General features: G+C 40.8%; 3 protein-coding genes across 12 annotated transcripts in view; 2 read left to right on the top strand and 1 right to left on the bottom strand.

The window, feature by feature from the left end:
• The window catches only part of LOC120898369 (SCY1-like protein 2), a 104530-nt gene extending 91668 nt beyond the window's left edge, over positions 1 to 12862 (top strand). For 6 of the 10 annotated variants that reach the window (XM_040304161.1, XM_040304160.1, XM_040304156.1 and 3 more), the window contains one exon: positions 2133 to 12862. In XM_040304161.1, coding sequence (XP_040160095.1) covers positions 2133 to 2228 — 96 coding nt within the window. In that variant the 3' untranslated portion in view covers positions 2229 to 12862. Of the gene's footprint in view, positions 1 to 28 lie in introns of all 10 variants that reach the window. The other 4 variants (XR_005738655.1, XR_005738653.1, XR_005738654.1 and 1 more) reach the window with 4 other exon arrangements.
• LOC120898372 lies at positions 12863 to 27524 on the bottom strand. The gene is made up of 3 exons (XM_040304164.1): positions 27437 to 27524; positions 13199 to 13814; positions 12863 to 13121 (listed from the first exon to the last, which is right to left on the bottom strand). Exons 1-3 carry the CDS (start codon positions 27487 to 27489, stop codon positions 12924 to 12926), a joined length of 867 nt encoding a protein of 288 aa, XP_040160098.1. The 5' UTR covers positions 27490 to 27524; the 3' UTR covers positions 12863 to 12923.
• On the top strand, positions 16644 to 26485 carry LOC120898376. The gene is made up of 9 exons (XM_040304169.1): positions 16644 to 17998; positions 20817 to 21020; positions 21119 to 21351; positions 21441 to 21647; positions 21721 to 21874; positions 23688 to 23894; positions 23968 to 24200; positions 24281 to 24487; positions 24549 to 26485. Exons 1-9 carry the CDS (start codon positions 17584 to 17586, stop codon positions 24744 to 24746), a joined length of 2058 nt encoding a protein of 685 aa, XP_040160103.1. The 5' UTR covers positions 16644 to 17583; the 3' UTR covers positions 24747 to 26485.
• Positions 27525 to 27948: the final 424 nt, after the last annotated feature.

The following is a 27948-nucleotide window of genomic DNA, read 5'->3' as shown; positions in this document are numbered from 1 at the left end:
ACAAAAACACTAACTACACCTCCCACAGTCAACCGTACAGTCAACCGTCGTCAAGCAGTCGTCTAAAATATCCAACCTAAAGCCACTGGAACTACTATCGTACGCACCGGCATCGCGCAATACCAGCGCGACGAGCAGCTTCCAGCGCAGCTTCCAAAAGAGCCAGAAAAAGGCGATCAAGAATCTGCGCAAAAGCTTTAAGCTCTGAAATGCTGCCAGCTACTCCTGGGACGATGCCGTGCGGAAGGCACTGGGGAAGTAGTAACGCAAAAGGGCGTGCCAAGCAAAAGGCAAAGCAGTTATATGGCGGCACAACTCCTCCCAGTCCCGCCACGGTTTTAACACTTATCCCGACAACTCAAGCTCTTACATCTTACACATTTCGATGGCTCTCCAGCGTATCTACTCATATATGTCATCCAGTTCCAAACCAGATCAAAGTCGTTGCATGTCGTTGCTACTTCTACTACCACACTACACTACGTACACTGCATCTAAACTCGTTGATGCATCTCGCATACTTGAATCGGTGTGCCGCTACTACTAGTCCATGTATCGCTTTGTGTTGTTATGTAGTGTGATATGTGTGATGGGCTGCTTGACGACTGCAACCGGGACCATCTCCGAGATAACGAATGAATGAATGCTGTTAGTGCCAGTAGCAACTCGGCATAACGTGCCTGCATCTTATCGCACCACTATCTGTTCTCTAGTACTAGTACCTTAAAGCCTGGATAGCCGCTATCGCTTTTATTCTATCGCCCTACCAGCTGTACTGTAGTTTCACCTTTCACCTTTAAAAAGATACCTGAAAAGAATGTCTTTTCTAAAAACAAATGTCACTATGCTAGACACTTAAACCAAAGCAAGAGAAGAAACAACAGTTCCAACCGTCATGATATGATAACAATCATTACCAAGACACCAATGTACACAAGCCACAGCACCAAGTAGGACACCACTGTAACAACACCAGACATCGGGGCACAGAACTGGTGTAAGAGAGCGCAGAGGAGAGAAGAAGAAAAAAAAATACTAATATATGAGTCGCCACGAAACTTAGAATAGCCGTGGCATTAGGAGCATAATTTTTGTACGTCACACGGTTTCCAGATGCATTCTGCAATCATCCACTGTATTATCGTTAGCGTAAGAGGGTAGGAGTGTAAACCTTTCCCGACTAAATGGTACCGATACTGTTTAACAACACGAACATGTACATGTATGGCGGCGATGGATGCGCGACGAGAATCAAAACCAATCAAATCAAACCCAGGACGCAAAGGATGCAGAACACATGTGAACCCAGCAACAACAACAGAAAGCAGTCAATTCATTGTACTCCCCGTATTGATACATGGTGTATTGCCGTAATTTATAGAAGGAACGAAAGAAGGAAACTGTTTCCACAGCTACATGTTGATGTAACTGCAGGTAGCATAGTAACGTAAGAGGTGCTATCCTGGGCCAACGAGCACCACACTAACCCAAATCAACAGTCTAGCTCAACCGCCACGGTATCCTGACATTCCGGTGCAGGCCCGCTAAACTAGTAACACCCATGCCCCGTGCCGTAGTCGGCAAGCAAGTAAGATCGTATCAGTAGAAACAGTAGACTATCCATCCAAGTAGAACCTTTAGCAGTTCGAAACGCAAACGGTTTCCGCGAAAAATTGTTCACCTACACACACACCGTTATTATATTCAACACCACTGTAGACAGTATCTCTTCCTTACTATCGATTGCTAGTGCTACACTAGCAAACCATGCTGTAGATCTTGTACTAGTATCGACTGAGTGATTTTATTTCAGTATCGATCTTTATTATCTCCTGATTTTATCGTTTACTCTAAGTGTGTGCTTCCTTCGTTCTTAAAAAAAAAGTATAGTTTCCGTTGCATATACCGGCGACATTTCTTGCTTGCACTAAAACCTTCCACATTTTTATCAACATGTTCACACCACACACCATACACACCACCATTCAGTAATTTAAACTCACCATACTTTTCACCCACCATTATCGTACTGCATGCGTACTCGTCATGCTCACCACCATATTTCCCATCCATCATTCCCACGTACTGCTTGATTGCCCGTTTGTTCACCACTACCATCTGTATATTTTCAGATACTGAACACCAAAAACTTCAAATCCGTTCTGGAAAAAGTTACTAAAAATCGTCCACGATCATCTTCCCTATTTAGTATGGATAATGATCGTTAGAACTAAAGCTCGCATAGCACCTTAAATTTAAAAAAAATAAACAGACTCACATATTCTCTGGCTGTTTTGAATGACTGTTTAAGCTACTAATAACTACTAACCCCTCAACAATGCACACACATGCACACCTGCTTCGTGTGAAGCAATCCTTACAAAGCGAGAGAGACGTTTATCAAGTCACAAGTATGCACACACAAACACGCACAAGTTGATTTTATCAATAGTCTCCTAAGAACAAACAAAAATAAGTACAATACATTTGTGTAAAAAATCCTCGATTAGAACTAAAGGATGCTAGCGCCATCTGGTGGAAAACTATAAAGCACCCTCCTTCACTATTAACCAGACACAGAGTCCTGCATCACTAGAAAAAAACAATAGCTATAACTTGTATGTATATGTGTGTGTATGTGTTCGGAACAAGTATGCCCGCGCGCCCCTTTGAGTCCTAGTGCATTTAGTGACCGTTTCCAGCCACTACCACCAACACCAAATCACGTACCACCACCCACCGTCGAATCCAACGGTACAAAATAAACCAAACCAAACCCAGACAGACAGCAAGCACCGCCGCCCAACATCCACAACAACCCCACCACAGCAAATCATATGTCCAACGCAACAAAATCCGCTAAACCCATTTCCCCAACCATACGAGACACACGAGGCGCTTCGAGTGGTCAGGTTGACTTGTGCTAGCACACATGCAAACCGGAAGCACAGAATTGTCCCATGAGGTAAGCCCATGTTTAGCTAAGCCGGCTCGTGTTCATTTGCAAACGCTGTCATCGGTCGGCAACACCGGTCGGCTTCAGTAGAGCGTACTAGTAGACTTACCTTAGCCGTAGGGTTGGTTCATGCCATAATGCGTTGGTTGTTAGCCGTTCGCAGATAATGCATTATCGCGGCTGTGTCGTACATCTTAACCACTGTGTAGTAGTGACGTAGTTTAAAGGTTACTCCTATCATACAGTAGGTGTTACACTTCTGCCACATGGTGCTAGTGTACTGTTTTAGTACAGCTGTTTAGATTAGTATTGAGCCGGGGGGTCAATTAGTATGTTTGTTGCACTCGCCATTTCACACGTGGGATGTTCTATTCTAACTTTCCTTCTGCTGGTATCGTTTCCATCGTAGCTAGTCTGTATGTGTTGCTCGGTAGTTCTGTATCTATGGACAATATGTTATTCTTGTCGGAATAGTTACAGAAAATGTGCTTACACTTCGTGTCGACCATTTTAGTACAGTATTTTACAATCGGAAAAATTGGAATTGGATTTTTATTTTGCACAAAACAAAAGAAAACATCAATAATGTGCAGAAACAGTATGCTCAAATGGCTCCTCAAATTTTTAAAATTAGAACAGTAAAAGTTATCTTAATCCGGCGAACCAGTTGTAGCGGCGAATGATGTTACACATTGCACTAAAAATGGTACTAAAAAGATCGCTCGACATAGAAAATTTCGGTTTTGGATGCAACTACGAAACTTGTTTGAGATGCTTAGTGGGAAATTGTAGTGATGTTTTTAATTCTACATTATATTCATACATACACACAAATACTAACACATCAGCATTTATGAAACAATATTTTCAATACAAAATACATTATCGCAATTATTATTATTATTATTATTATTTTACTTATGTTTTCGTATCAAAATCTATGTAATGCGCGTTAGAATGTTTTGCACGCAATTTGAGCTCAGCTATCTACCAATACAACTTTTAACTCAACTACTGTTACTACTATCTTTCGAATCTCCTCGTTTTCAGCTTGCTCGTCTATCAGGCCGCTCGTGCTTTCCCGTTGAAGAATGAAAATGTAGAACCGAGACGTTAATAGATCACTAGGTTACTAACTGTACTGTGTAATGAATTGTACGTTGTTTTGCGTAGCATTAGTCTTTAGTTAGTTTTCTGATTCACTTCATCCGGGCAAAATGGCTTCACAATTATTATAATAGTGTGCAGTGATTTACATACACATACCATCGCGTAGACGAGAGACACATTCAATTTCAAACATTCAATTTCAATCTCCACCCAAAGCTCCCAAATCAGATTAATCAACATGATCATAATCCAATCAGTGGTAATTATTGACAAATTACTCTTTAAACACTTTGCACGCAGTGTACCGTGTGGTAGCGGGGCACTTTTTTCCCGCTGGCTGGCGGTCATTAATCACATCAGTTCTGTTTGCGGAATTTAATTTCATATTTGATGGATGAAAAAATCGAAATAACATTTTTACATCGCATACCATCGCAAAATTTGCAGCAAAATTAAATGCACAATAGTAATCATATTTTACGCGTGTTATGTAAAAAAGGCTTGGTTGGTTTCATCTGACAGCACCATCAATGGAAAAAACGGAACTCCAATGTAAAATTTTCATAACGTTCATCCGTCGAAATAATTATGTGCGGTTTATTTTCAAACAGCTTCCGGACGGTTTGATTTATCGAATTTTTCATCCTTACCTACGCATTCCCACAGCGTAAATTACAGTAAATCAGTGTAGTTTTCGCAACACCACATGAACGGATCTATGTGTTTAAATGCATTAACCATAGCTATTGGTGAACGAGCTGCTATTTACAAACATGGACATTGAAATGCGGTAATTGTGGTTACCAGGTTTACTGTTTTATTATTTATTTTCATGGCATGTCACTACCAGCACCACTTCAAAGCGGTAAGGTAAAATAAAATTGAACCTTAAATTCTACCTCAAATTAATATCGCTGCAAACGTTGATGTAGTGCTATTGCTTTTTGTCTGACCTTGTTTCATTAAAGGATATGATTGTTAAAGGCGAACAACATGGGGCACTTTCTTCTGATTCCTGTTAACTTTCAACCAACACTAAGAAAGCTTATCAGTTCTTGTTGTTTTTGACCGAAAGAATAAAAAGCTGCTTCCACAATTCATATACACCAACCAATTCTTGAACTCTTCTTTACGCCTTATACAAAAATCCAACCACTTCAAAATAGTAACAAATCATACAAACCATAGCAAAGCAAAGGAATTTTGGTATACTCATATAAATCATCTTCAGCATTTTGTTTACGTGCTTTGTGTGTGTGTGTGTCTGTGTGTATCATAAACTGTTTGTGTATGTTTGTGTGTATGTCATAACTGTTTGTTGCAGTATATCTATAGCATTTGTGTGAGTGAGTGTTGCCTGTTGCATCTAACTGCAAGCTTAACGTAGCCACGCTCTGAACTCCTGTTGCTCATGGTCGTATTTTTCTCTCTTTCTTTCTCTCTCTCTCCCTCTCCCTCTTTTCCACACTCCCTGTCTTTAATATCTTTCTCTAAATTCGAACCCATCTGCACGGCATCATCTCATGTTCTGTCTTTCTCCCCCACCATCATCATCTCCACTGCCGATCGAATCACCCACGTGCACCGCGCTTCACCTTTGCTGTTCACCTTCACCATCCCCGTGGTGCCCGTGTTCATCGGTCCCGAATGCACGCATCAAATCCCGCATCCCACGCCATCACGCCAAAATTGAAAACCAACACACACAAAAAAACGAAAAAAATCGACCATTCCTCTCTGAACTTTGCAGCGACAGCTGTACGCATTAATGACCAAAGATAGATTCACGATCAGCAGTAATAGTAGTACACAGCAGGCACCATCCAAACCGCACGCACCTCTGTCGGCATCCGCTTCGGCTCTCAACACCTCGTCCACCAGCTCGATCAGCGGCAGCACCGTCACCGTCAGCACCATAAAGCTTACCAGCGGGGGAATCGCAACCATTACCAATGCAAACGTTGCGTCCGGGATGATGCCCCACTTTACTGCCTCCGCCATGGTACCGTCGAGTAGTCTGCAGGGCTCCACAACGTCACTAACCACCAACGTAAACCAATTCGTAAGGTGTCCCTCCCCAGGCAGCACGATCGGATCGTCCGTATGCGCGGGCACAAACCGACCAGCGACCAGCGCTACGCTGAGTGCATCCAACGGTGGTCACCCGACGGGTGCGTCATTTGCGGCGTCCCTTTCCAACCGTATCACTGCACAGGTCCCCCCACCGACGACACTGCCGATCGGTGGAAAGCCCGCCCGGTCACCCACCTTTGCAAGCACCGCTCATCGTTAATTGCTTCCATGTGAGGCATAAACGGCAAAACAAAAACAGCTGTACAGTTTTTTTTTTCGAGCTTAACATGACGAAAAGCTTTTGGCATGTGCTTTTTTCTCCCTTTTAAAGTACACAAAACTATTGTTGGTAGGCTCTCAAAGCACGCAACATCAACCCAAACATTCTAATTACGAGCTTTAATTTTGTCAAATCACAACCTCTGCGTTGCGTTATTTCTTGAAAAAGCACAGTTCTATTTGTACATTCTAATCAGTTCTCGTACAAGACCTAGAATTCTCACTCTTTTCTATTTCTACTAGTTATATTTTTCCTCTAGACTCTTGCTACATTTTTAGAACGATACGATAAATTTTCCCCTTTCATTGCGCCCAAAAACAACAACAAAAAACTCCATAGATTGTGCTACTGATAGGATGTTGAAGCTTTTGAGTTCTTTGAATTGTTACCATTCTCCAAATTGACTGACCATACAATTCACGTTTTGAACACACAAAGAAGCTATAGACACAAAACAGGCAACAGAGTTCTCGTGAAACCAATTAACGAAAGCGAACAAAGAGCTTTACTCTTTTTCTTCTACAAAACGACCGAAATCAACATAATTGTTAAGCGCGCAGCCGTTGAGTTTTTGGAAATGTGCGGGTTTTGAAAAATGTCCATAACCGTTGATCCTGAAAACCGAATCCTCCGTACCGAAAGCGGTACGGTTCCTACAAAACCTTGTTAATAGAGTTGTCGCACACAGGACATACACACGCCGGTATCACGCTGGACGTGATTATTCGATGTAACCGAATGGATGTTGTTAAAGTTGTAAAAAAACCCCCAGCAATTGAATGTGGGAACACTCGGCAACACTCGCTTTGTAACGAAATGGAAACTCACTTGGTCGCTCTCACTCTCAACGACATCCTCGTATAATGGTTTATGGTAGCTCAAGTGCCCATCTACAACCACCAGTCTCCCCCCTAACAAAAGCTCACCTTAACCAGCCAGCAGAAGGCTACATTAAACACTTTTAAACACGAAGTCCCTTCCTAAGTCGTTCTGCAGCAGTTCCCGCTCTCGTTAGACTAAACGTAATTCCGCATATAATCAAACGCTTCAAAGCGCAACATCAAGCAGCGGGTCAGCCCTACAAGGAGGGTAAGTATGGCCCTCGCTTTAACTCTTTAACGTACCATTCTTTCCCATGCCTGCGTAGTGTGCGTAGTGCAAAACGGCGGTAGCATGAGCAAATGAGAATGGAAGGCGAACTTTCCACCGCGTGACACGAAAAGTGAAAGCAACCGTGTGATCATCGCCAGTTACCATAGTGCAAAAGTAGTTTCCTGTGCTAAGCGGGAATTTAGTATTCCGCACTAACGGATGCGAACTTCCCGCCCTGGGTGCTGCTCTCCCTCGGAGCAATCAACGTCGTAATAGAGTGGGGAACGTTGTTGCATTGAAGTCACTCTTCCGTTTCAAACACGGGCGCGCTTGGAATGCTAGCTTTAACGCTTGGCAAAAAGGGATGAGGAAATGAAACTTCCTGCGAATGCTGAACAGTTTCGCGTGTCTCTTATGCTCATTGGTATGATTTTCAGTGACTGACAGCCACAGTATTAACTTTGTAAAACGACTGGAATTTGAATCTTCGACTCTAGGTGATTTGAAATCGCTGTATAATGTAGCGAGTTGTTAGTTAAAGCGTGTGCTTTTCAATTCCTGGAACTCATTGATTACCCATCATTGTTAATCCAAACAAAGAAACGAATTTGCATGACTAATCATTGAGCTACATAATCCATTATACGGATGATCGGTCCTATCGGGGGAGTAAGAGTGTGAAGAATTTAAAAAGAAAAACTAGCAAAATAAACATATGCAAAACATACTTAAACGTGCACATGATGTGTAACCATTGTTGCCCAAAACACCCGCACAAATGATGTCAATTTCACAACCTAATGGAAACCGTTTTTACACGTTATTACAAGAGTTCTGATATAGTAAACATATGGAAGGAAAACATTACAGTAAGAAAACAAACCCCCTTTTCATGGCGCTTACAGTCATACCATTTGCACGTTGGTAAGGAGTGTGTATTGAAGGATATAAACAAAAATCCTGCTTAAATGTTCCGGGGGCCCAATCGACGATCACTCACAAATCCGGTGTGCGCAATTAAGCAAAAAATAGACAAAATAAAAAGAACTGAACAATTTGAGGCCGATCTGCAGAGGTATGACAGAAATGCATAAGAGGAAACAAAACCCATTTCTTGCTAAGCGATAGTATGTCTTTGACCTTTTTTCGGAGAACACGAAGAAACGGTATGCCAAGAGCGAAGATTATATTTTCATTACAATAATTAAAGTTTTCCTCGCCTTTTTGCGTATTTTGTGCTTGTGTAAAAGCTTATTCACTCGCTATGCTAATCAAATGCTTTTTACATAATTAAGTTTTCCTTTTGTTCTTCTTGAACTAAGACACTTTTTGTTCTTTCCTTACCTATCGTTTCATGGTTAGCTGCCCATTGCAAGCACGTTAACCATACAATACGAACGAACGTGTCGTTGTACATAGAATCATGTAACATTAAACATTAACTTTAACAATCAGCATATAACTACACCACTAACAATATACATCATATGCGACGAAAGGGAGGTAGGACGCGGGAAAGAGAAAGGTAGATGGCAACAGGAGGTATATAAAAAATTAAACCACTCAGTACGAGGATAGCGTAGCTCATTCTAATTTATTCCGACAAAAAAAAACCGACAGACATCAGATGGAACAGTTGGATCAACTGGCACAGCTGGTAGACAGAGGGTATGCACATCCGATGAACGCCAACACCGCTGGCCAAGGCTGATTCGCCGACACATTTGAAGGAATTATTAACTATAGATTAGTATTGAATCTAGCATTAAAAGCATAATTGTACGTTTTCCACTAAGCTCCTATAGCTCTCTCTAGCTGTATAGCAAGCAGAAAGTTGCACCGATGCATCCCGATTTCCCGACTCTTCCTTCTAGATAAGCGTATACATTAGCAAAGCACATTGTAAATTGAATTGATCGGAAAACCGTCATGAATGTTTGGCTGTACTGTACGACCTCTGTGCGTGTGTTGAGTATGTGTATGCCTGCGTATGTATGTATGCGTGTTTGGACATGTATGTGTGCGTGTATGAAATGCAGTTCCTTAATCACTATCTGACCAAAACCGGCCCCTGCTCAGCAACAAACAGTCCATACCTCGGCTGTACGCGTACAGCAACCAAATGCCACCAATCTTACCTTCTGTTTCCTTAATAATTCACCCTTGACAATCATCGTCGTGCGAACCCCATATCTTGTGGCATGTTCTGTATACCATTCTATAGTGCTTTTCAATCTTTTTCTTTCCATCAATAATAAGCGCCCATTAACTTAAACTATTGCTCAACGAATTCAACAAAAAAAAACCTTATAATAAAAACTATTCCACCACCACCTGCTGGGAAAAAAAACAAACTAACAAATACGGCTGGCGAGCGATCGCCACGAACGATACCAAAACATATGCATATGATATGAGTAAACTACAAACTACTCCGAGTGTTGTTCCCCTAGATGTGATGTCGGATGGACGGAAATTTTGCTAAATCCTGTACATTTTAGAAATAATAACTGCTAGGCTGCAGGGCCTGAGCCGCACTTTTTGATACATGTAGCCATGAACCTTCCTAATCGTTCGTTTTACTAATCGTAAGTATCGATCGAGTCGGTATTACAGCATCAATGCTTTAATTATACCAACAAAATGAACGACTCTTACCGTAGGGAGAAGAATGGGGAAAAACCACCGCAGGCGGAATTAAAAATGAAATTATACGCATATTCATCGCAATGTTTCCAGCACAGAACGCGTAGTTGACGGTGAACAACCTAGGCACAAATAATTTAAACGAACTTATGTGGATTTGTATACATGTTGAATACACACCAAAACACATCACGTTTAATAGGTACAATGGCACAGTGTTGAAGTGAATGTCGATCCGCTATACTTGGTCAACCATTCCCAAACAGTTTGTACGAGTATCTACTGAATGTTGTTATAAACGTGTGTGTGTGTGTGTGTGTGTGTGTGTCTGTGTTACGATCCGAGATAAAAGCTAACAGATTGCTAGTATGTAATCCTAAATATCTGGTTCCCGGACCGATCCACCATTAGCATCGCCCCACTAATCCACTCTCATTGGGTATGGAACCAGCCGTTATCATAAGAGCACTATAACACATCGATCTTCGGGCTGGGAAACTGTTTTTCCATCATATCTCCCAACTACTCTCTAGCACCAGCCAAAGCCAGCCTTGTTTTTTGGTTTAGATCATGTTAGTATTAGCTAGAACCGGTTAAATAATCTGTTTTTCAAAGTCTGGCACTCGCACAGTTTTGCAAACTCTAGAATGAATGGATAAGTAAGCACTCACCTGTGAACTACTACTAGTTACTAAAGAATAATAATGTACACACTAACGACCCAACTAACCGATGTATCTGAGCTGTAAGACAATCCTTAAATATGAAACCTACTTGACTCGTTGGCCCCTTAACTAATAAATGCCTACATTTTTCGAAATACCTAAGAGACAGAGAGAGAGAAGAAGTGAGAAGGCAACCTTATCGTGGTCACCTACAAAGAAGGAACTGACCCAGAGACTACTCGTTTGTCTTCGTACCCGATGCCGATCATCCATCCATCCTAGCTTTCGTTTCGGATGTTGCTGTGATAATCTGTATCTATATCGTGGTAGTTATGACGATTTCCGTTATCTCCAGATGTTGACCGTAAAGCCACGCCAATCAACAGGGCGCTTCTTTGCTAATGTTTCAATAGTTTAAATTCAGTTGTTACGACATATCACCGTTTATTGATGCTGATTGATGGCAGGGGAAGAAACAGGAAGCAAAGCTTTGAAGGTAAAGGAGTGCGTGGTTATATAAATAAGACACGAGAAGTTGGAGCAGAATCTAATTGCAAAAAGGCAAATATATGTCTAGGTATGTGAAACAACAGATCGATGTTACTTTATCGCGAAGTGTATCGTAAATTGATGGATGAATATTTACACAGAGGGAAAAAAATGGAACGAACTAACAGTGAGCTAGATCAAATACTTAGAAGAAAGAACCGTAACACCGTAGCGTTTAAAATGCACAGATCACACAACGTTTATGGGAAAGAGATATTTTTGTAGCATCGCTTATTGAGGAATACAAACAAATTTAATAATTATTTTGTGCCGCATGCCTGTACCATGCTTTCAATTGTAAACCGTCAGTCGGTGGAACGGAACGTTAACAGATGCGCAAACATATTCACCTTCTCGTGCCACAGACACACACCAGCTGTTCGCGTAAGCTTTATCCCGAAACAGACGCCAACCCACTACCTTCACACTACCTTCCATTGGCGTTTGTTGCAGTGAGACCTACTATGTACCATCTGACAATCCTAAACCACATACAAGAATCTACAATAGAAGCGGTTCAGCAACAGAAACTACCCCTATACTACGTACAGTACGCAGCAAGAGATTGATTCTTCATTGCAACGTTCTTTAATGATTAGCCAAAGATTTTGCAACGTGTGTAAAGCACATTGGAGAGATGCAACAGATTGACTATGAATTATAACATAAACAGAGAAAAAAACATATTCTTGATAGCATACATGATAAGAAATAGCAACAACAACAACAAAACAGAGGTGTTTAAACATATGTTTTACAATAGCTGTTAGCGGGCAGAAATAGTAAAAACCACATTCATATACATACAACCAAACCCCAATGACCGTCAATGTGAAGCCCGAGGGAAGATTGAACTGGTAGACAAAAAAAGATCGAGAACATTTTTGTAACAGCATTAAACTCGGTTTGATTTGATTCGCTGAATGTGTTGTCGCTATATCAGCCAATTTTCAGCCATTTTTGTAAAACATAACAAAAAACACTCTATTTTTATACATCTTTTACACACATTTATGCAACATTCGAACGCACAAGCATTTTTCACAGTTTCGACATGGACAGTTTTTACTCATAGATACATAAATAGGTCCTACGTAATTCAATTCATATCGAAAGTGTTTCGCAAGCACAATATTAACACATTGTCCTGTATTGTTCCTGAGCGCACAGTTCAAGTGCCGTGTGCATCGATTGGCTGAGGTCTTACAATTTTGATTTAACCTTTTCCTTATAAGCGCCGGATTTGGACGAGCGGCATGAATGTAGTAGATAAACATTCTTCTCAAAACTAAAACCGGCAGTGGCAATGAATTCGGCAAATGCAAACGCAATGCTCTACAAATGCATATTAACAAACTATCTTGATGTAAATGAACTGATTATCACATCGGAGAACAAGCATGTTAACTAAAACCAAAACCAACCCAAAATATCGAAGATTTGTACTTACCCTGATCCAAATGATAAAATTAATAAACAACCAAAGCGTGATTGCAATGGTTTTGCATGTTTATTTCCGAAAAAAGTTCTACCAGCGTGTTATTCTTTATGCTTACGGGTTATTCGAACATATCTGATTAATCGGAAGGCGGAAAGGGTTTATGTTCGGGTCGGCAAACAACCGCCTCAAGTCGTCCACAATTCTATTCTGTTCATTAGACTGTACCGGATTGCGCATCGTTTTCAGTGTCTCGTGTAGTATGGCTATCTCTTCCTTTTGATCCGCCCTGGACGTTTGCAACACGGTTTCCTGATAGATGGTCACAGTAATTGGTAAGCATAAATCAGAACGAAACATTTAGAATCGACTACAAAATCTATACGTACCTCATATACCTTCTTCAGTGCATCCTGTGTACTTTGATTCATAACCCGTATCGGTTGCCCCATCATCATGCTGGCCAGGTTCAGATACAGCAGCTGAAAATCAACACCGTTTGCATTTTCTGGTTTGGGAAAATGCTCCGTGTGAGCAATGATTTGCAGCGCCAGCGGTAACTCGTTGTTGCACGTCTCGCGAAACCCGACCGAATCGAGAATTTCGCTCCACGACGCACACTGCACAAATTCCGGACTGTTTTTCATCTTGTCCAACACATTTTCCTCACTCATGGTGGCAAACTCGTTCACGTACTTTGCCAGAGCGTCCGGTGATACCAGTTTTTGTAGGGTCTTTTCAATTTCCTCCGTGTTTTGAGCACCATGCTTCTGAAACGCATTGAACACACTTCTTGCCGATTGGAATTTGGGTGCCCGGTCTTTGGTAGATTCACCTTTCGAGGAACTTTGCGGCTTTTTCGATGCTTTGGGGCGTTTTTTTGGATGAGATTCTGTGCTGGCTGGCGCGTCCATCCCGAAATTTATGTCCACAAAAATGAAAATAAACAAACGGCTTTGACAGCTGTTTGACGTTAGTTGAGGCTGCTTGACAATGGGTACAGTACTGGACATAATTGTAAAGAATGGTTTTTAGTGTTCGAAATTTAAATTGGAAAATAAAATAAGTTTGGCACGGTAATATTTATAATTCCTAAAAATGATTGTAAAAAAAAACAAAGGTTTAATTACAGTCAGGCTGAATCCTGAAACCACGGTACAGTCATCAAGTCGTACGTATTAACACTATACCCGTCATGGGTTCAAGCCGCGTATGGACCGAACCTTTCAATCGCAGCACTGACTTTTTTGCTATTTGTACATTAGTGCTGAGAGCTCTGAGTCAAACCTACCCGATTTCGTTTTTTGAATCAATTCCGGATCCGATACCGATGTTGGAATCGATTTCGGAGCTATTTCCGATTCCGGAACCAATTCCGAAGCCGATTCCGATTCCGTAGCCGTAGATAACGGAATCGATGCCGGAAACTGATTCCGAATCTACTATCTGGAATCGATTCCAGGAAACTTCGGAGCTAGCCGGCATCAATGCCGACGAACTATGGTGCTCACGTGGTCACCTTCCATCACGGGTATTGAGTTGCTTGCTAAACTATTGAGTAAACATTTGACTGACAAATTGAGTCAGGGTAGAAATTAATACTGTGATTTCTACCTTAGATTTACTTTAAAGAATTATAACTTTACAGTAAAGACTTACGAATCTGATCTGATTGATCTCTAGTTACAATTTGATTAAGGTAATCAAACTGTTTATGCTTTACATAAAATGAATTCAAATTTACTTTTCTCATGATAATGAATGTGTTATTTAATAGTATTTTTATGATAGTTGTTAATCAATATGTAACACCGAGACAACAATCACATCTCGGTTTGAGTGTCTTTTATAATAAAAGACTAGAAATACAGTCTATATTATTTTAATACATTTGAACATGCCCGTTGTTTGGATATATTTCACATCTTAACTAATATCATGAACGCTATTAGCTAACACTGGAACCTCCGGCAGAAGAGGCGAGATTTAGATTACACCACTACCAGTATGGCGAACGCTTGTTCTATTCACTTGAGCTCCATTCTACACAGAACCGGAATACGGATACGTCATGAGCAAAATTTCCCGCCCTACGTATTACTCACGTTCTAATGGCGAGGCTGCGAAACCAGCAAAACGCCTATCGCCGATCACACGGGCACTTACACAAAATGCTGGCACCTTGTCGGCCACGCTAGTGTTGCTCACGTCGTTTCTCAACCAGTTGTCAGTAACGTTTCGATCGCGATCGTGCGCGACTGTGCGCAAATGCGAGTGCACGTGTGATCACGCGAAGGACTGCAAAAGCTACACAAAACAAGGCAGAATCCGTGATCAGCATACAAAGCCGCCGCAAACCATACCACAACCCTTGCCAATGGAAAACGCTAGTGCGTCAACGGCCGGCCCGGTGCCAGATTCAGTGGCCAATGCGCTCATGAGTATTCATCCGCGGTACAACAGCTTCCACCAGCACAATGCCTTCCCGGCGGCAGCACCCGTCGGGAGTTTGGGCGCACGGTACGAGCAGAACGCGGACAGCCCGGGCATGGCCACGAACCATCAGAATGGGCTCAGCACTGGCAATGGCGGAAATACGACCGTGCAACCGGCGGCCACAAGCGTCATCAATCTGTCGAACTCGAGCGACGTCGTCATTGGCCCGATGACACAGTACCAAGGTTCCGTTACTATCTACCAGTACATGGATGCGACCGTCGAAGCTAGCCGAATTGCAAGTATGTTTCCGCTTCCTATGCGTAGCAGGGTAACGACGGTCTAGGAAGTAAATAGCGAGTGGATTTGGGTAACCCTTTTAAGAGGTAAGCCTCTTAGAAGGTAAGATTACAATGTTGTCTTGCCGATACGTTCTTAACAGTGCTTAGTACAGTTATGTCATAGTTCTGAGTGCATGCTTGCTATACTGTACAGTTGCACAACTAATTAACACACTTAAAGTATAGTGTGTGCCAACGACATTACATTCCGTCGACGTGAGCGAAGCTACATGTATCTGTTACAGCAAGCTAGCCAGCCCCCAACAAAACCACTTACTAAAAGCAATCATATCACGTGGGAAATCCCAAGCGGGAGTTGCAAAAATGGTAATCTTCCGTTAAATCTTAGCGATGAAACAGGTTGAAGTGCTGTAAAAAGTTGTATTATCATTATATGACTGATTATTGCTGCTGTCAAACGTTGGTTTGAAAAGCTTAAAAATGTGTCTAAACTTAAAATATCAGTCATTTTTCACAACAATTCTATAGTAAGTGTTGAGATTTTAATTATCTACCAATTTTGAAGTCTACAATTTATTATATTGACATGCATAATTTTAATGTATCTGCGACAAACTTATATCAGGGGATTCAATCACAAAGGTGCAGATTAGATGTGATCCCCTCGGCCTGATGTGTATAGGGCAGTGTAAGAGGCGCGTCTCTGTAGATCCCACCGCAAATCGATGTTTTAATATTCAACATCAATTGCAGTGTACCGTGCATAATAAAGACTGCTATAATCTAGAAAACTGGATTTGATCGAATATCAGGTCACAAACATAAATGCTAGAGATTCGTGACTGATACTACATTTGTTATACCATATTTGTTATTTCTAAAGTTTAAAAATTAAAGGAAGTATTAGATCAATGGTGCTGGGATAAGATCTTGATAGGAAAAACCCTTTGATAAGTAACTTCGATTCTCTGAAATCTTTAATTGTCCAGCTTTGTCGTATTTAGATAAATATGTTGTCATTATTGTTAACTAAACCTAAATCTGTGACCTAAACACATGAATAGTGTGAAATCTATTAAATTGCCACTATCGTTTATTTCAAATATTCACCTGTCTCTATGTGTGAGTGCGGGTAGTTTGCTTAAGACTAATCCCGTAGTATTCCTCCACTGCTAACCGCGCATCAATTGTAGCCAATTTTACTGATCAACGGTGATGCGTCTCAACGCGCACGAGCGTTCCGCTCGTTCGTCTCCCGCTCACCAAACAAAGTCGCCGAAACTCACCACCCTTCCTATACAAACGAAGCGCGCAAACGCACACCACACGGCAAACGGCAGCGACAGGTTGATCTCGCGTACCAAACAAACAACGCTCCCGGTCCAGTCCGTGTCAGTCTTATTCCGGCCCGAACACACGTTGCATCGTGTGCATTGCGAAAACACGCCAGTAACTGACCAGTACAGCACATACACAGACAGCGACTTGAGAGGGTGGATTAATATGGTTGCGGCACCATTTTACCCTCCTACTACACCCTGCTCCATGGATTTTGTCGCGTGGATTGTGAACGTGTGTGCGAACGTATCATAAAACAGTGTCATCGTGAGCTTTAGGGCCGCTGCGAATCGCTAATTGAATTTAAATCCACTCCCACAAGTGTCCTCGTGTCCAAAAACGCGCGACCCAAAAGAGAAAGTCTGGGCCTGGGCGCAATGGCTAATCCGTGATTTCGTGGTTCTCCACACAGCCGCCTAGCGCCGACGTACGGTATAGCACGTGTTTTGCGTCCGTTTGAGTGCTTCCGGGATTAGAGTTCGATACCGCACTGGTCACATTTCCAAACAGTCATTCCACCAGTCCGTCAGATATTCGGTGCTGTCGCGCAAATGCTACCCAGTTTCGTTCGTGCTATAGTTACAAAGTGTTTGGCTACTGCTTACCTCCCGGAAACCATGCTAAAGTGTGATCCGATCCGTGTCAGTTACATCGCATTACCGTAAAACAAAACAAACAAAAAACAACATACCAGGGCCATGAAACTGTTGCTGAAAATTCACAACAAAGATCGTCACTCGACGACCACGGCGGCGGTCAATCTGTTCCAGCGGAAGCGTAAATATCATCATCGTAGACACTCGAAATCATCTTCCCCGGTGCCCTCCGGGGGCGCCTCTCTGCCTGCCTCCCAGCAGTCTGGCCCTTCCGCATCTTCCACCCCGCCGCACGTATCCTCATCCTCGCTGACGTCAGCCGCGTCCGGTGCTGCCGTGCCGTGCGGTACGTTTGACGCGGATCGGACCACTTCCGGTGCTGCGTCACTGGCCGCACTCGTGTACGGTGGACCCGGAAACTGCACGGAACCGATTTCCTGCCCCATCGAAAGACGTCCGCTACTGCGGAATTCCCCATCACAGTCATCGGCACGCAGTTTTGCTAGCTCTTCCCGACGTGTGTATATAAAATTTGCAACTAAATTATTTTAGCGCATGCTGTGTTTTTTGCATTAATCGCTGTCCACACAATCAAAACCAAAAACCTCTATTTTGTTTTAGAAAATTACGAAAATACAACATCTAATCTTTTGCAATCTCATATCAGCCGCAAGATTAGCCTGTTCAGTTTACGCTGGGCACGAATTTACACAACCCATACCACATTACACGTTACCTCTTTGCTCCAGCATCAGTACTGGATTCCATCCCGGGCGTGTTTACAGTTGTGGCTATTTTTGTACGGAAAAAAGTAACACCTTCCATCTTCTTGACCCTTTCCTTTTCTTTGTCCATCGGCGCGCAAAACACATGTGTATATCCAAGCGGATCAACCGTGCTCCGTGCCCCAGCCGCGCTGGAAATCTGTGCGTCGTCACCATTTGCAATGACTGTATTTATTGAGTTTATGCAAGCATGCATGGCCGAGTTCGCGCGATAAGCCTGAGGGAACGTTGCATGACACATGGAATGCTTTTTGGATGGATGTAAATGGCAATCATCATTTGTTTGAAGAGAATGCAGTTCCATCTTTGTGCATGTGTGAAGCGCAGCATGCACGCGTTAATGCTCCGCCGGTTGGGTAACATTTTAATGTGGAAATAGACGTGTTTGTCCCCGGAATTATCATCATATTTTTAATAGTAGTATATGATATTCTTTGCCAGTGATTGGCATAAAAAACGATTTTGATGACTTTCATAATTCCTTCATTGTACCATCTACAGACAAACACATTTTATTGCTGGGTTTATCAATTTGATCAGCTTTTGTTTTCTCTTTATACCACAATGTTTGTTCTATGAAAATGATTAGCAAGTTCAGAAAACTCATTCTGTTTGCCGATGGAACTATTCGTAAATCGGAAATAACATTCGTATTAGCCAACCGTTTATGTTTACAGGGAACATTTAGTCGAAAATGTGATTCTATTCGCGTAACGTGCGTTTTTCCTTTTACAGTGCATTGTATCAGAACCTTGTACGAGGTCGTTACTCCATGATTTATTATGAGAAGCGCTCGTTGATCACTCGTTTAAAGAATAAAAACAATGCAACGTGATGAAACTAAATTTATAGTAGGTTTTTATTACAAATGTTTGGTTGGTTGAATTGTTTATGCTTGTCCTAAGTTTGGGTAAATAATTCTTCTTCTTCTTTGTCACAACAACCGCTGTCGGTCAAGGCCTGCCTGTACCATTAGTGGGCTCGGCTTTCAGTGACTTACTTATTACCATAGCAGGATAGTCAGTCCTACGTATGCGCGTACGGTCTATTCGGGACTTGAGCCCATGAAGGGCATGTGTTGAAGTAATAATAAATAATTATCCTTTAAAAAAACCAAGCAAACTATGTTTTTAAGCAAAATTATTGCTTATGATTTTAAAGTGATTTTTTTTTATTTGACAGTTTTATTAGTTTACAGTAAAATGTTCTATTTTTCCAAACACTTCAGGTTGACATATTTACAGCCATGTATTTGGAATGAAATCTATTTATTCAATATGCACTGGCTTTTGTACAAAATTGTCAAGATCGAAATGTATTATTGTTTATTTTAATGTATTGCATCAGCATATACGCCTGCTATAAGATATATTGGTTGTTCCATGAGCTCATAAATATTATATTTTTGTATGTAAAGATAGCCGGCGACTCTGGGTCAAAACAAACAAAAAGTGCGTATGAATCAGATTCTGTACTCTTTGTACCATTGTCTATCGAATAGTTTTGCGACCATTTTGGTATACAAACCAAAATGCATTTTCTTTTGTGATTATTATTCCAAGCTCGCATGAAACGGTTTGGTAAGAATTTGGCAGGAAAATTCAGTACAAATTGGAACTTGTATTTTGTGGTGAATTGTTTCCTCTAGTCATGAAAAAACCAACTGTCCTACATCTCAGTTTCAAGTTCAAGCTAGTAGAATCAAAGTCGCTATAAAACAAATATAATATAATTGATTTTTATACATTTTTTAATAATTTGTTGCTCCGAAAATCAATGTAATGTGTTGTTTCTTTTTGTCTGAAATTGTTTCTGTTTTATTTTTCATTTAAATGCATTATGTTTTATATAATGCATTCACCAGCTCGCTATTGATTATAAGGGTCATTTACAGCAGTTTAAAATTTGTAACAATTTCTAATAAATAGCGATAATTGAAGATATAACTGTGAATAAAGCTTGTCCAGTTCTAATTGACAAATAGGAAGCAGATGTATTTTATCGCAATACCTTACGCAATAGAGCACCAACAATTCAATAGAACAATACATTAAATGAAAAATAAATATAAAAAGTTGTCAAACACTCCTCAAGATAACAATAATAGCACAAAATATGTACTGAAAAAAATTATTTTACTATCGTGCCGTACCGAGAGACGTTTTATATCGTGGCGGATAGATAACCTTGTACACTGTTTGCATTTCAATGAAGAAATACATCTGCCCGTGAAATGTCATTTACTGTAGGAAGTATACCATACCCCGATAGGTTGACTTCCTTCTTTAAGAATCTTACAAAGAAGAGGGCAAAAATGGTCTTTGGAAAAAGTGTGCGGCAATAAAATGTTTACCGACCGAGTGCATGCGTCACACATTCACAGCAATATTGACCTAAGACGTCAATGTGTGCAATGTGGCTTTACTTAAACCCGCCCTTTGCAACAATGGGCAATATGTTTGCGTCCGATGCACAATGGTGCGCTTTGAGTGTAGAGCTTGACAGAATTTTATGACCTCCTCTTCCCATCGCACCTTTCCTTTCCTACAGCCGGCCGCAACAATCAGAACCGCGGACTACCTTCAGCGGAACCATCGACCCTGCGTCAGGAGCGCTACTTCATTTACGGAGCGCTGATATTTTTCGCGATCGTCGGATTCTCAACCGCCATCTACTTCATCGTGAACCAGGTGCGCGGTCCAGCTGACATTGACCGGGAGATACTGTTCGACACCAACTACCACCGGCGGACGAGTAAGTGAAAAAGCACCAACTTCCATGCGGAATTGTGGACAGACGAAATGTACCAAGCTAAGCTGCCGATTGATTCCGACAGATTGATCTCTTCGCAGTGCCCAATCTCGGCAACAGCCACATGATCATCGAACGGCGTAACTGGGGTTCGCAGGTGGATGCGCACGCATCGATCCAATTGGAGCATCCGGTTCAGTACGTGATCGTTACGCACATCGGCCTGCGCTCCAAAAATTGCACCGGCATGCACGAATGTGCGAACAGGATGCGCATGCTACAGGATGCAGCCATCGGTGAGCGGAATCTACCCGACATTCCAAGCAACTTTTATGTAAGCATTCTGATTCTGATCACACACGATAAGGGAAAACTTCCTAACAAGACTAACGTAGACTAATTTGAATTTCTTTTTTCCTTCAGCTTGGTGGAGATGGCAACGTGTACGTGGGCCGTGGTTGGGATATTGCTAATTCGTATCACAATCGAACACTGTCCGTCTGCTTCATAGGAGACTTCCAAACCTACGAACCGAAAGAATCTCAATTCTCCGCCCTGCACCATCTCCTGACGTACGGTGTGATACAGCGAAAGCTTGCCAGCGACTATAAGCTTGTGGCACGAAGACAGGTTAGAGAATGATAAATATGGGGGAAATACACACAGAGTATCAGTTTTTTTATTCATTTTTTCTTCTGTGCAGACCAAACCTACCACAGCCAGCCCTGGCGACATGCTATACGCTAGGCTCGTTCGACTATCCCGGTGGAATCCTTGTGGAACGCAAGCATACGCACACTGTGGGGCAGAATTGGGCTTTCCGAGCGTTTGGGACGATGAGCACGATTTCAATGAGCGGAACGGAATTCATAACCCATTGTTAATTCATCGGAAAAGCACAGAAGAAGAATAATGTGCGTTAAATGCGAATATCATAATTAGGTAAAGTTTATGCTCCTTCAGATATTGTAACAACATATAAGGTTCTAGTCATAAATGCTTTTTCTGTACATATTTATAGATCAATTATGATCATCAAGAATTACGTTTAATAAATTCTAAAATAAAAACAATTTTAAATCAAAAAGACTTTAAATTTTTATATTTTTCGTATGAGAAAATACTGTTACTTTAAAACAGGGGTCTCCAAACTACGGCCCGCGGGCCGCATGCGGCCCTCAAGAGCTTATAATGCGGCCCACGATGACTTTACCAGAGTTAATATAAATATTTCGTTACTATGACTTATTCAAATAAAAATGTATTTTTTACTTTTCTTAGACAAAAATCAAGCTAAGTAACATGAAACTGTATTAGTATCGTTAGTATTTTGTTGTAAAAACGAGATTTAAACGTTCACTCATCATTTAAAGGTAGCGTCAAATGGTCCTCAATATAGTTATTTTTGAAGCAATGCGGCCCGCGAGCTGAAAAGTTTGGAGGCCCCTTCTTTAAAATAATACAAAAGGTAATCATTATTAATGTTATTGACTCTCCATAAAAATATCTTTAAGTTTAAAATGATACATCCCTCCCATCCCTCCTACACTCATTATCCTGCCATGTAAACGTCGTACAATCACAGTTCTTTAACAAGGCTTGGCCAACTAATGATATTGTGCCAAATAGAAGGGAATATCCACGGTAGCTTAATATTCTACACAATACGTTGAGGTCAAATGGGTTCAGTACTATGTAATAGATAAAAAAACGTTCAAGTATGTTATTAAGCAAATATAACCAGGAAAGTCTTACCCACTACTTATTGATTTGGGTCTATCTGTACCTGATTGTTGTACCCAAGCGCAGCATAATTAGTCCTTAGTAAAGAAGAGACTCTAGATTATAGTACATGACTGCATGCATATTGTTCAATTATGCACTTGACGGCTGTACCACAAGCTCCGTATTTTAAACGTATCAGTATTACCAATACTATATAAATGTTGTTAGTATGGTTTAGAGAGGCTTTGGCTCCTGCGGAGTTCTTTCGCCTCTAATACTATATAAAACTATTGCCACTGTTGGCAACTACTGTGCCTACAAGCGCCGCTCCATCGTTCAATCTAACTTAAACCTTATATCTACACTCTGGCTGGTTTCAAGCAAACTTTCCATAATTGATTTTTAACTTCATTGATAACAGTCGTTTGAACTAAGGCTAGAAAGTAGCTTTTAAAATACTTCAATAGGCCGTCTCAGTTTTTGTGTACAGTCTTTTCCCGAACTGGGGATAGTTGAGTTTCCCGAGTTGAGTTACGCGAATTCGAGTTGCGCGAATTTTTATTTTTGACAGTTCAGATGTCAAATCAGTATAGTTTTCTTCATCAATTGTCAAATGAAAAATATTAATTTTTTTCAAAAGTTTTAAATCACTAAAAAGATAGAAATCACCGAATTTTCTATACCAATTGCATTAAATAAGTAATAAATTACATAAATGAACTAATTTCAATTAAAAATCATTATTAATGCAATACATTTTGGATGTAAAAAGTGATATTCGACTTACGCGAAAATCCGAATTACGCAAATGTCTTCGGAATGCAATATTCTCTTAACTTGGGGAAATACTGTACATGATAAAAACAATCTGGTTCAAAATGTAAACATCAGAGAGATTATAATTTCGTTCTAATATAAAGTTCTACATTACACTCTCCCTTTCAGATGGATACAATAATCAGAACCAGTTGATGGGACCAAATACTTCGCCGGGCATAAAATACGAACGCCTTATCGTGTACAGCATAATTACACTCTTTATAATCATTGGTTTGGTGCTATTGTTTTACGTTATCTACATGATGTTCCCCTCCGGCGACAATATCATTCCAAAGGAACTATTTTTTGAGGACAACTCTGCTTCTAAATCAAGTAAGCGTTATGTTTAGACCAACAGGCAGTGCTGTAACATTGTGCTTGGAATAAACCATTTCTCTCCCGGTAGTTCCCAATCTCGGCAACGGGCACATGGTCATCGATCGCCACAACTGGGGTGCACAGCAGGGTGTACATGGACCGTACAAGCTGCCACATCCCATTCCGTACGTGCTGATAACGCACATAGGCGTCCACTCGGAAATCTGCTCCGATGTGCACGTTTGCTCCATCAAGATGCGCACGCTGCAAGATGCAGCAATTGCCGAGAAAAGTCTGCAAGACATACCGAGCAATTTTTATGTAAGTTTTCTGCGCGAAACTATTTGGGATAGTCTAAACAGACAGACTTAACGCCAAATTAAAACATGACCATATTCCAGGTCGGTGGTGACGGAAACGTTTACGTTGGTCGTGGATGGGATACGGCCAATGCGTACGCTAACATGTCACTGGCCGTGTGCTTCATGGGCGATTACGGGCGGTATGAACCGAACGATCTTCAGCTTTCAGCACTGGACCATCTGTTGACGTTCGGCGAGAAACACCACCTTTTAACGGAAGACTACAAAATCGTCGCACATCGACAGGTGTGATTACAATTTTTATTGTTAATTTGAAGACCGTTCAACGTTTTAACTATGCTTTCAGGCACGAACTACACGCAGTCCTGGGATAAAACTGTACGAGAAAATAACGAAACTCACGCGATGGTACCCGTGCGGACTACCAGGTTACGCAAAGTGTGGCGTCGAAATAGGCCTACCAACAGTCTGGGATCAAGAATACCCAAAATCGATCCCTACAATAGTTCCGACTGTTCGTGATAATAGTACTCAAACAAATTAAAAGTAATACAAACGAATTTAAAGTAATTGTGCCAGATACTCATGCAATATCGTTGTCTAAAAATCAATTATTATATTTTATTGTAGGGTAAATGTACCAGTATTGGGCAGGTTAGTGCAGCAGTATCACTAAAACAGCTCGTACACTTACAATGTCTATTATTTTTCTTGAAAGTGACATTATTATGGACGATAAACTATCGTATTATGTTGTGCTATGTTTTATTTCCCGTTTCAAATGCATTTTCTAGCGATATTCATGAAAATGCAAACACTGTTTTTGCTCCTATTTTCGGCAGTTTGGTCCTATTTTCGGCAGGCTGTGCTCCTATTTTCGGCAACGCGAATACGGGTCGGTAAATGTTTTAATTAATGCCAATAGGTAGACAAAAATGTTTAAAACAATTTTAAACTCTCACTTTCCAAAGATTGGTGTTGAAAAGTACGTAAATTATTAATTTTATATTGCCCGTTTTGGGCATTTTGCTGGAAATTTTTACAGTCACTTTGATATGAGTTACAAACAAAGTAGACATTGGAGAAATAAGACTACCTGACGGCTATAGAGTACGGCTCCAATTGGCTCACAAAATTATTGTTTTTCTCTGAATTTATTGAATTATTTTTAGTGAAATTGGTGTTATTTGATGCAAGAAATGTCGTTTTATGCGTTGACATACGCATTACAGTTTTGTGATCAAGTTTTAAATGAATATTCAACGAAATCAAATATGTGTTTTTGTTTCAAGTTTCGGCAGGAGCCCAAAACATTGATCTGTCAAAAATCAACATTTACCGTGTACCAATTTTAGGCAGCATTTAAAGTGAATAATTACTTGTTTTTAGTTATTTTAAAATTCTAATCGGGCTAGTTTAAAATCTGCAACCATAGAATCTTTCATAAAAACCACACATTCATTGTTTAAGTGCTCTAGTTCTTTTAATAATGAAACCTGTCGAACTATTGGCTGACAGCAAATATGCCAAAACATGTTGAACTCGGAACATTTTGTTTAATATTTTGAAAAATATGCAAGGAAATAATGTGAAACTACGTATTTGAATAACAAATAAGCATATCTCTATTTAAAAATTATGTGATGAGACAATTTTCAACGCGTTTTTGCGTAATTACACGTTTTTAGCTATCCTGCCGAATAATGGTACATTTTCCCTAGTTAAATGCATTTTGTTCTTAAGATATCGACAAACTTTTCATCATTTTTTATAATATTTTTTCATTAGGATAGGTTTCTTTTTCTCCTTATTTAGCCCATTAAACTTTCCGACTTGGTATACCATAAACCACTAATGGAATTTTGCTATCGGTGACCTTATTTAGCCCATTAAACTTTCTGACTTGGTATACCATAAATCACTAATGGTATTTTTCTATCGGTGACTTGATTTATTTATAATAGCATAAAAAAATCTAAACAGAACTAAACAGAATAGTTAGTTCATTTCGGATTGGAACTGATAATAGGCCGATCATAGGTAGGTTGTTAAGGCGTAGTTGAATAGGTTCATTGTAATGAATTATAAGTTAAATTTTCCCTACTAAAATAATCATGTAGTTATTGATTGTTGAGTTGAGATTGTATAGACATATAGAGATCGGGACTCTTTTACAATAATGAAAAAACATTCAAGACGAAAAATAATTTATAATTGAATGAAATGTACAAGCTTTGCACAAATGTATGGAAGCTATACAAAAATACATCATCTCCAAACATTTTCATGCGTGCAATGTTTACCATTCCACAAAGCATGACTCTGCACCGAAACTACAGCAAAACTGTTCTTACCCTACTCTTTTATCACTAAAGAAAAGAGGGGAAGAACTGTTCAACTGATGCAACAACAAGGGTACAGTTTGATTATAGCTGCTTTAACTCACGTTTTGTGCAATGAACATTGCTACCCGAAAGAAATACCAAAAACACAAATCGTTTCTTTTGCTTATCAACACGATTGGTCATGTTGGTTTTGGACCTACGCTACGGCTCAAATAAGGAAGGACGTGGATCTGTTCCTGTTCGAACCGTCCCCATGAGACATGGAACAGTTTCCGGTGGCATTAGAAAAATATGTTTTGTACACATGTATAAGGCTCTCGTGATCACGAAGCTAATTGCAAAAGAACGAACAAGAAGCAAAGGCTTATCATTGAATTCGAATGCCGATAACGGAAAAAGTCACGTTTCTGTTATGCTCTGCAAAGGAACTGTGTAACTCCGGGCCCTCGGCCATAACCGAGTAAAATTGTTTGGACAACAACAGTAAAAATAAAAACATTCATCAGGACAGCTGCATTTGTTCGTTCGTATTTATGCTTCTAGCTCCGTACAATGTTGCGAATGACGCGACGTCATGTTATCGCCGGTAAAGCAAACATACGACACGGGCAGATATCATACGCACCGTGATCTACTGCGACTGTTCGGGCCCTCTCCAGTCGAATTAAAAAAAAAGAACTATCAAGCGTATGCAAATGTGAGCCGCAATACCACGGAAAGGGATTTGTTTTATCGGCTGCGCATGCCGACTGATTGGATCGAACTCGATTACACTCCCGATAAATTATCCATGGACTGCAATCCGAAGCGATACGCCTCTGCCCACGATACAACCCCAACGGAAAAGTCTATTCATTTTGTATGATTTAGCGAAACGCGTCATACGCACCCATGTCGAAGCGAACATGCTTCTGCTGCTGCTGTTGTCGACAGTTGTGCCATTTAAAGCGTACCGTTTTGTTCTGCCTCGGCCGAGTGTCAGTACGTGTGCTGCACTTTTTATTTTCTCCCTTATCAGTGTAAAGTTCTGTGTGCTGATTGAAATTAATTGTAGATTCGATAACGGTGCGGCAGGTGCAACAACACATCCGACACTTTCCTCGAGGCTTCAGTTTGAGGCTATCCACCATTAGACCCTATAGGGTCCTCCCGCGCTGCTTTCCGGTAGAGGTGACACCTTTCGAGTGGGACAGGTGAGCAAAGGAAGAGCGCGAACCTCGCAGTGCTGTAAAATGTACTAAAAACAAACACCTAATACAGACCCACTTCAATCTTTGGCACTTATTGCAAGAAGAATGCTCCGCAACCTACTGTAATCATTAACAAACATCATACCTCGCTTGATGGTGCTTCAGATAAAACAGAAAGCAACGTAGGATTTGCGATACTCCATCACATGAC

Source organism: Anopheles arabiensis, chromosome 2 (genome assembly GCF_016920715.1).
Source record: "Anopheles arabiensis isolate DONGOLA chromosome 2, AaraD3, whole genome shotgun sequence".
Taxonomy (NCBI): Eukaryota; Metazoa; Arthropoda; class Insecta; order Diptera; family Culicidae; genus Anopheles; species Anopheles arabiensis.
Note: the sequence above shows the minus strand (reverse complement) of the source record. Positions and strands in the feature narration are given on the sequence as shown.

What these genes read in the sequence shown, in the direction of transcription:
- LOC120898376 (XM_040304169.1), top strand. Translation starts at nt 17,584, where the DNA reads ATGAAACTGTTGCTGAAAATTCACAACAAAGATCGTCACTCGACGACC. An exon ending in TTTTGCTAGCTCTTCCCGAC is followed by an intron (nt 17,999 to 20,816) that starts GTGTGTATATAA and finishes CCTTTCCTACAG; the next exon opens with CCGGCCGCAACAATCAGAAC. An exon ending in ACATTCCAAGCAACTTTTAT is followed by an intron (nt 21,352 to 21,440) that starts GTAAGCATTCTG and finishes TTTTTCCTTCAG; the next exon opens with CTTGGTGGAGATGGCAACGT.
- LOC120898372 (XM_040304164.1), bottom strand. Translation starts at nt 27,489, where the DNA reads ATGGCACAACTGTCGACAACAGCAGCAGCAGAAGCATGTTCGCTTCGA. An exon ending in GCATGTTCGCTTCGACATGG is followed by an intron (nt 13,815 to 27,436) that starts GTGCGTATGACG and finishes AATTATGTCCAG; the next exon opens with TACTGTACCCATTGTCAAGC. An exon ending in CACTGAAGAAGGTATATGAG is followed by an intron (nt 13,122 to 13,198) that starts GTACGTATAGAT and finishes ACCATCTATCAG; the next exon opens with GAAACCGTGTTGCAAACGTC.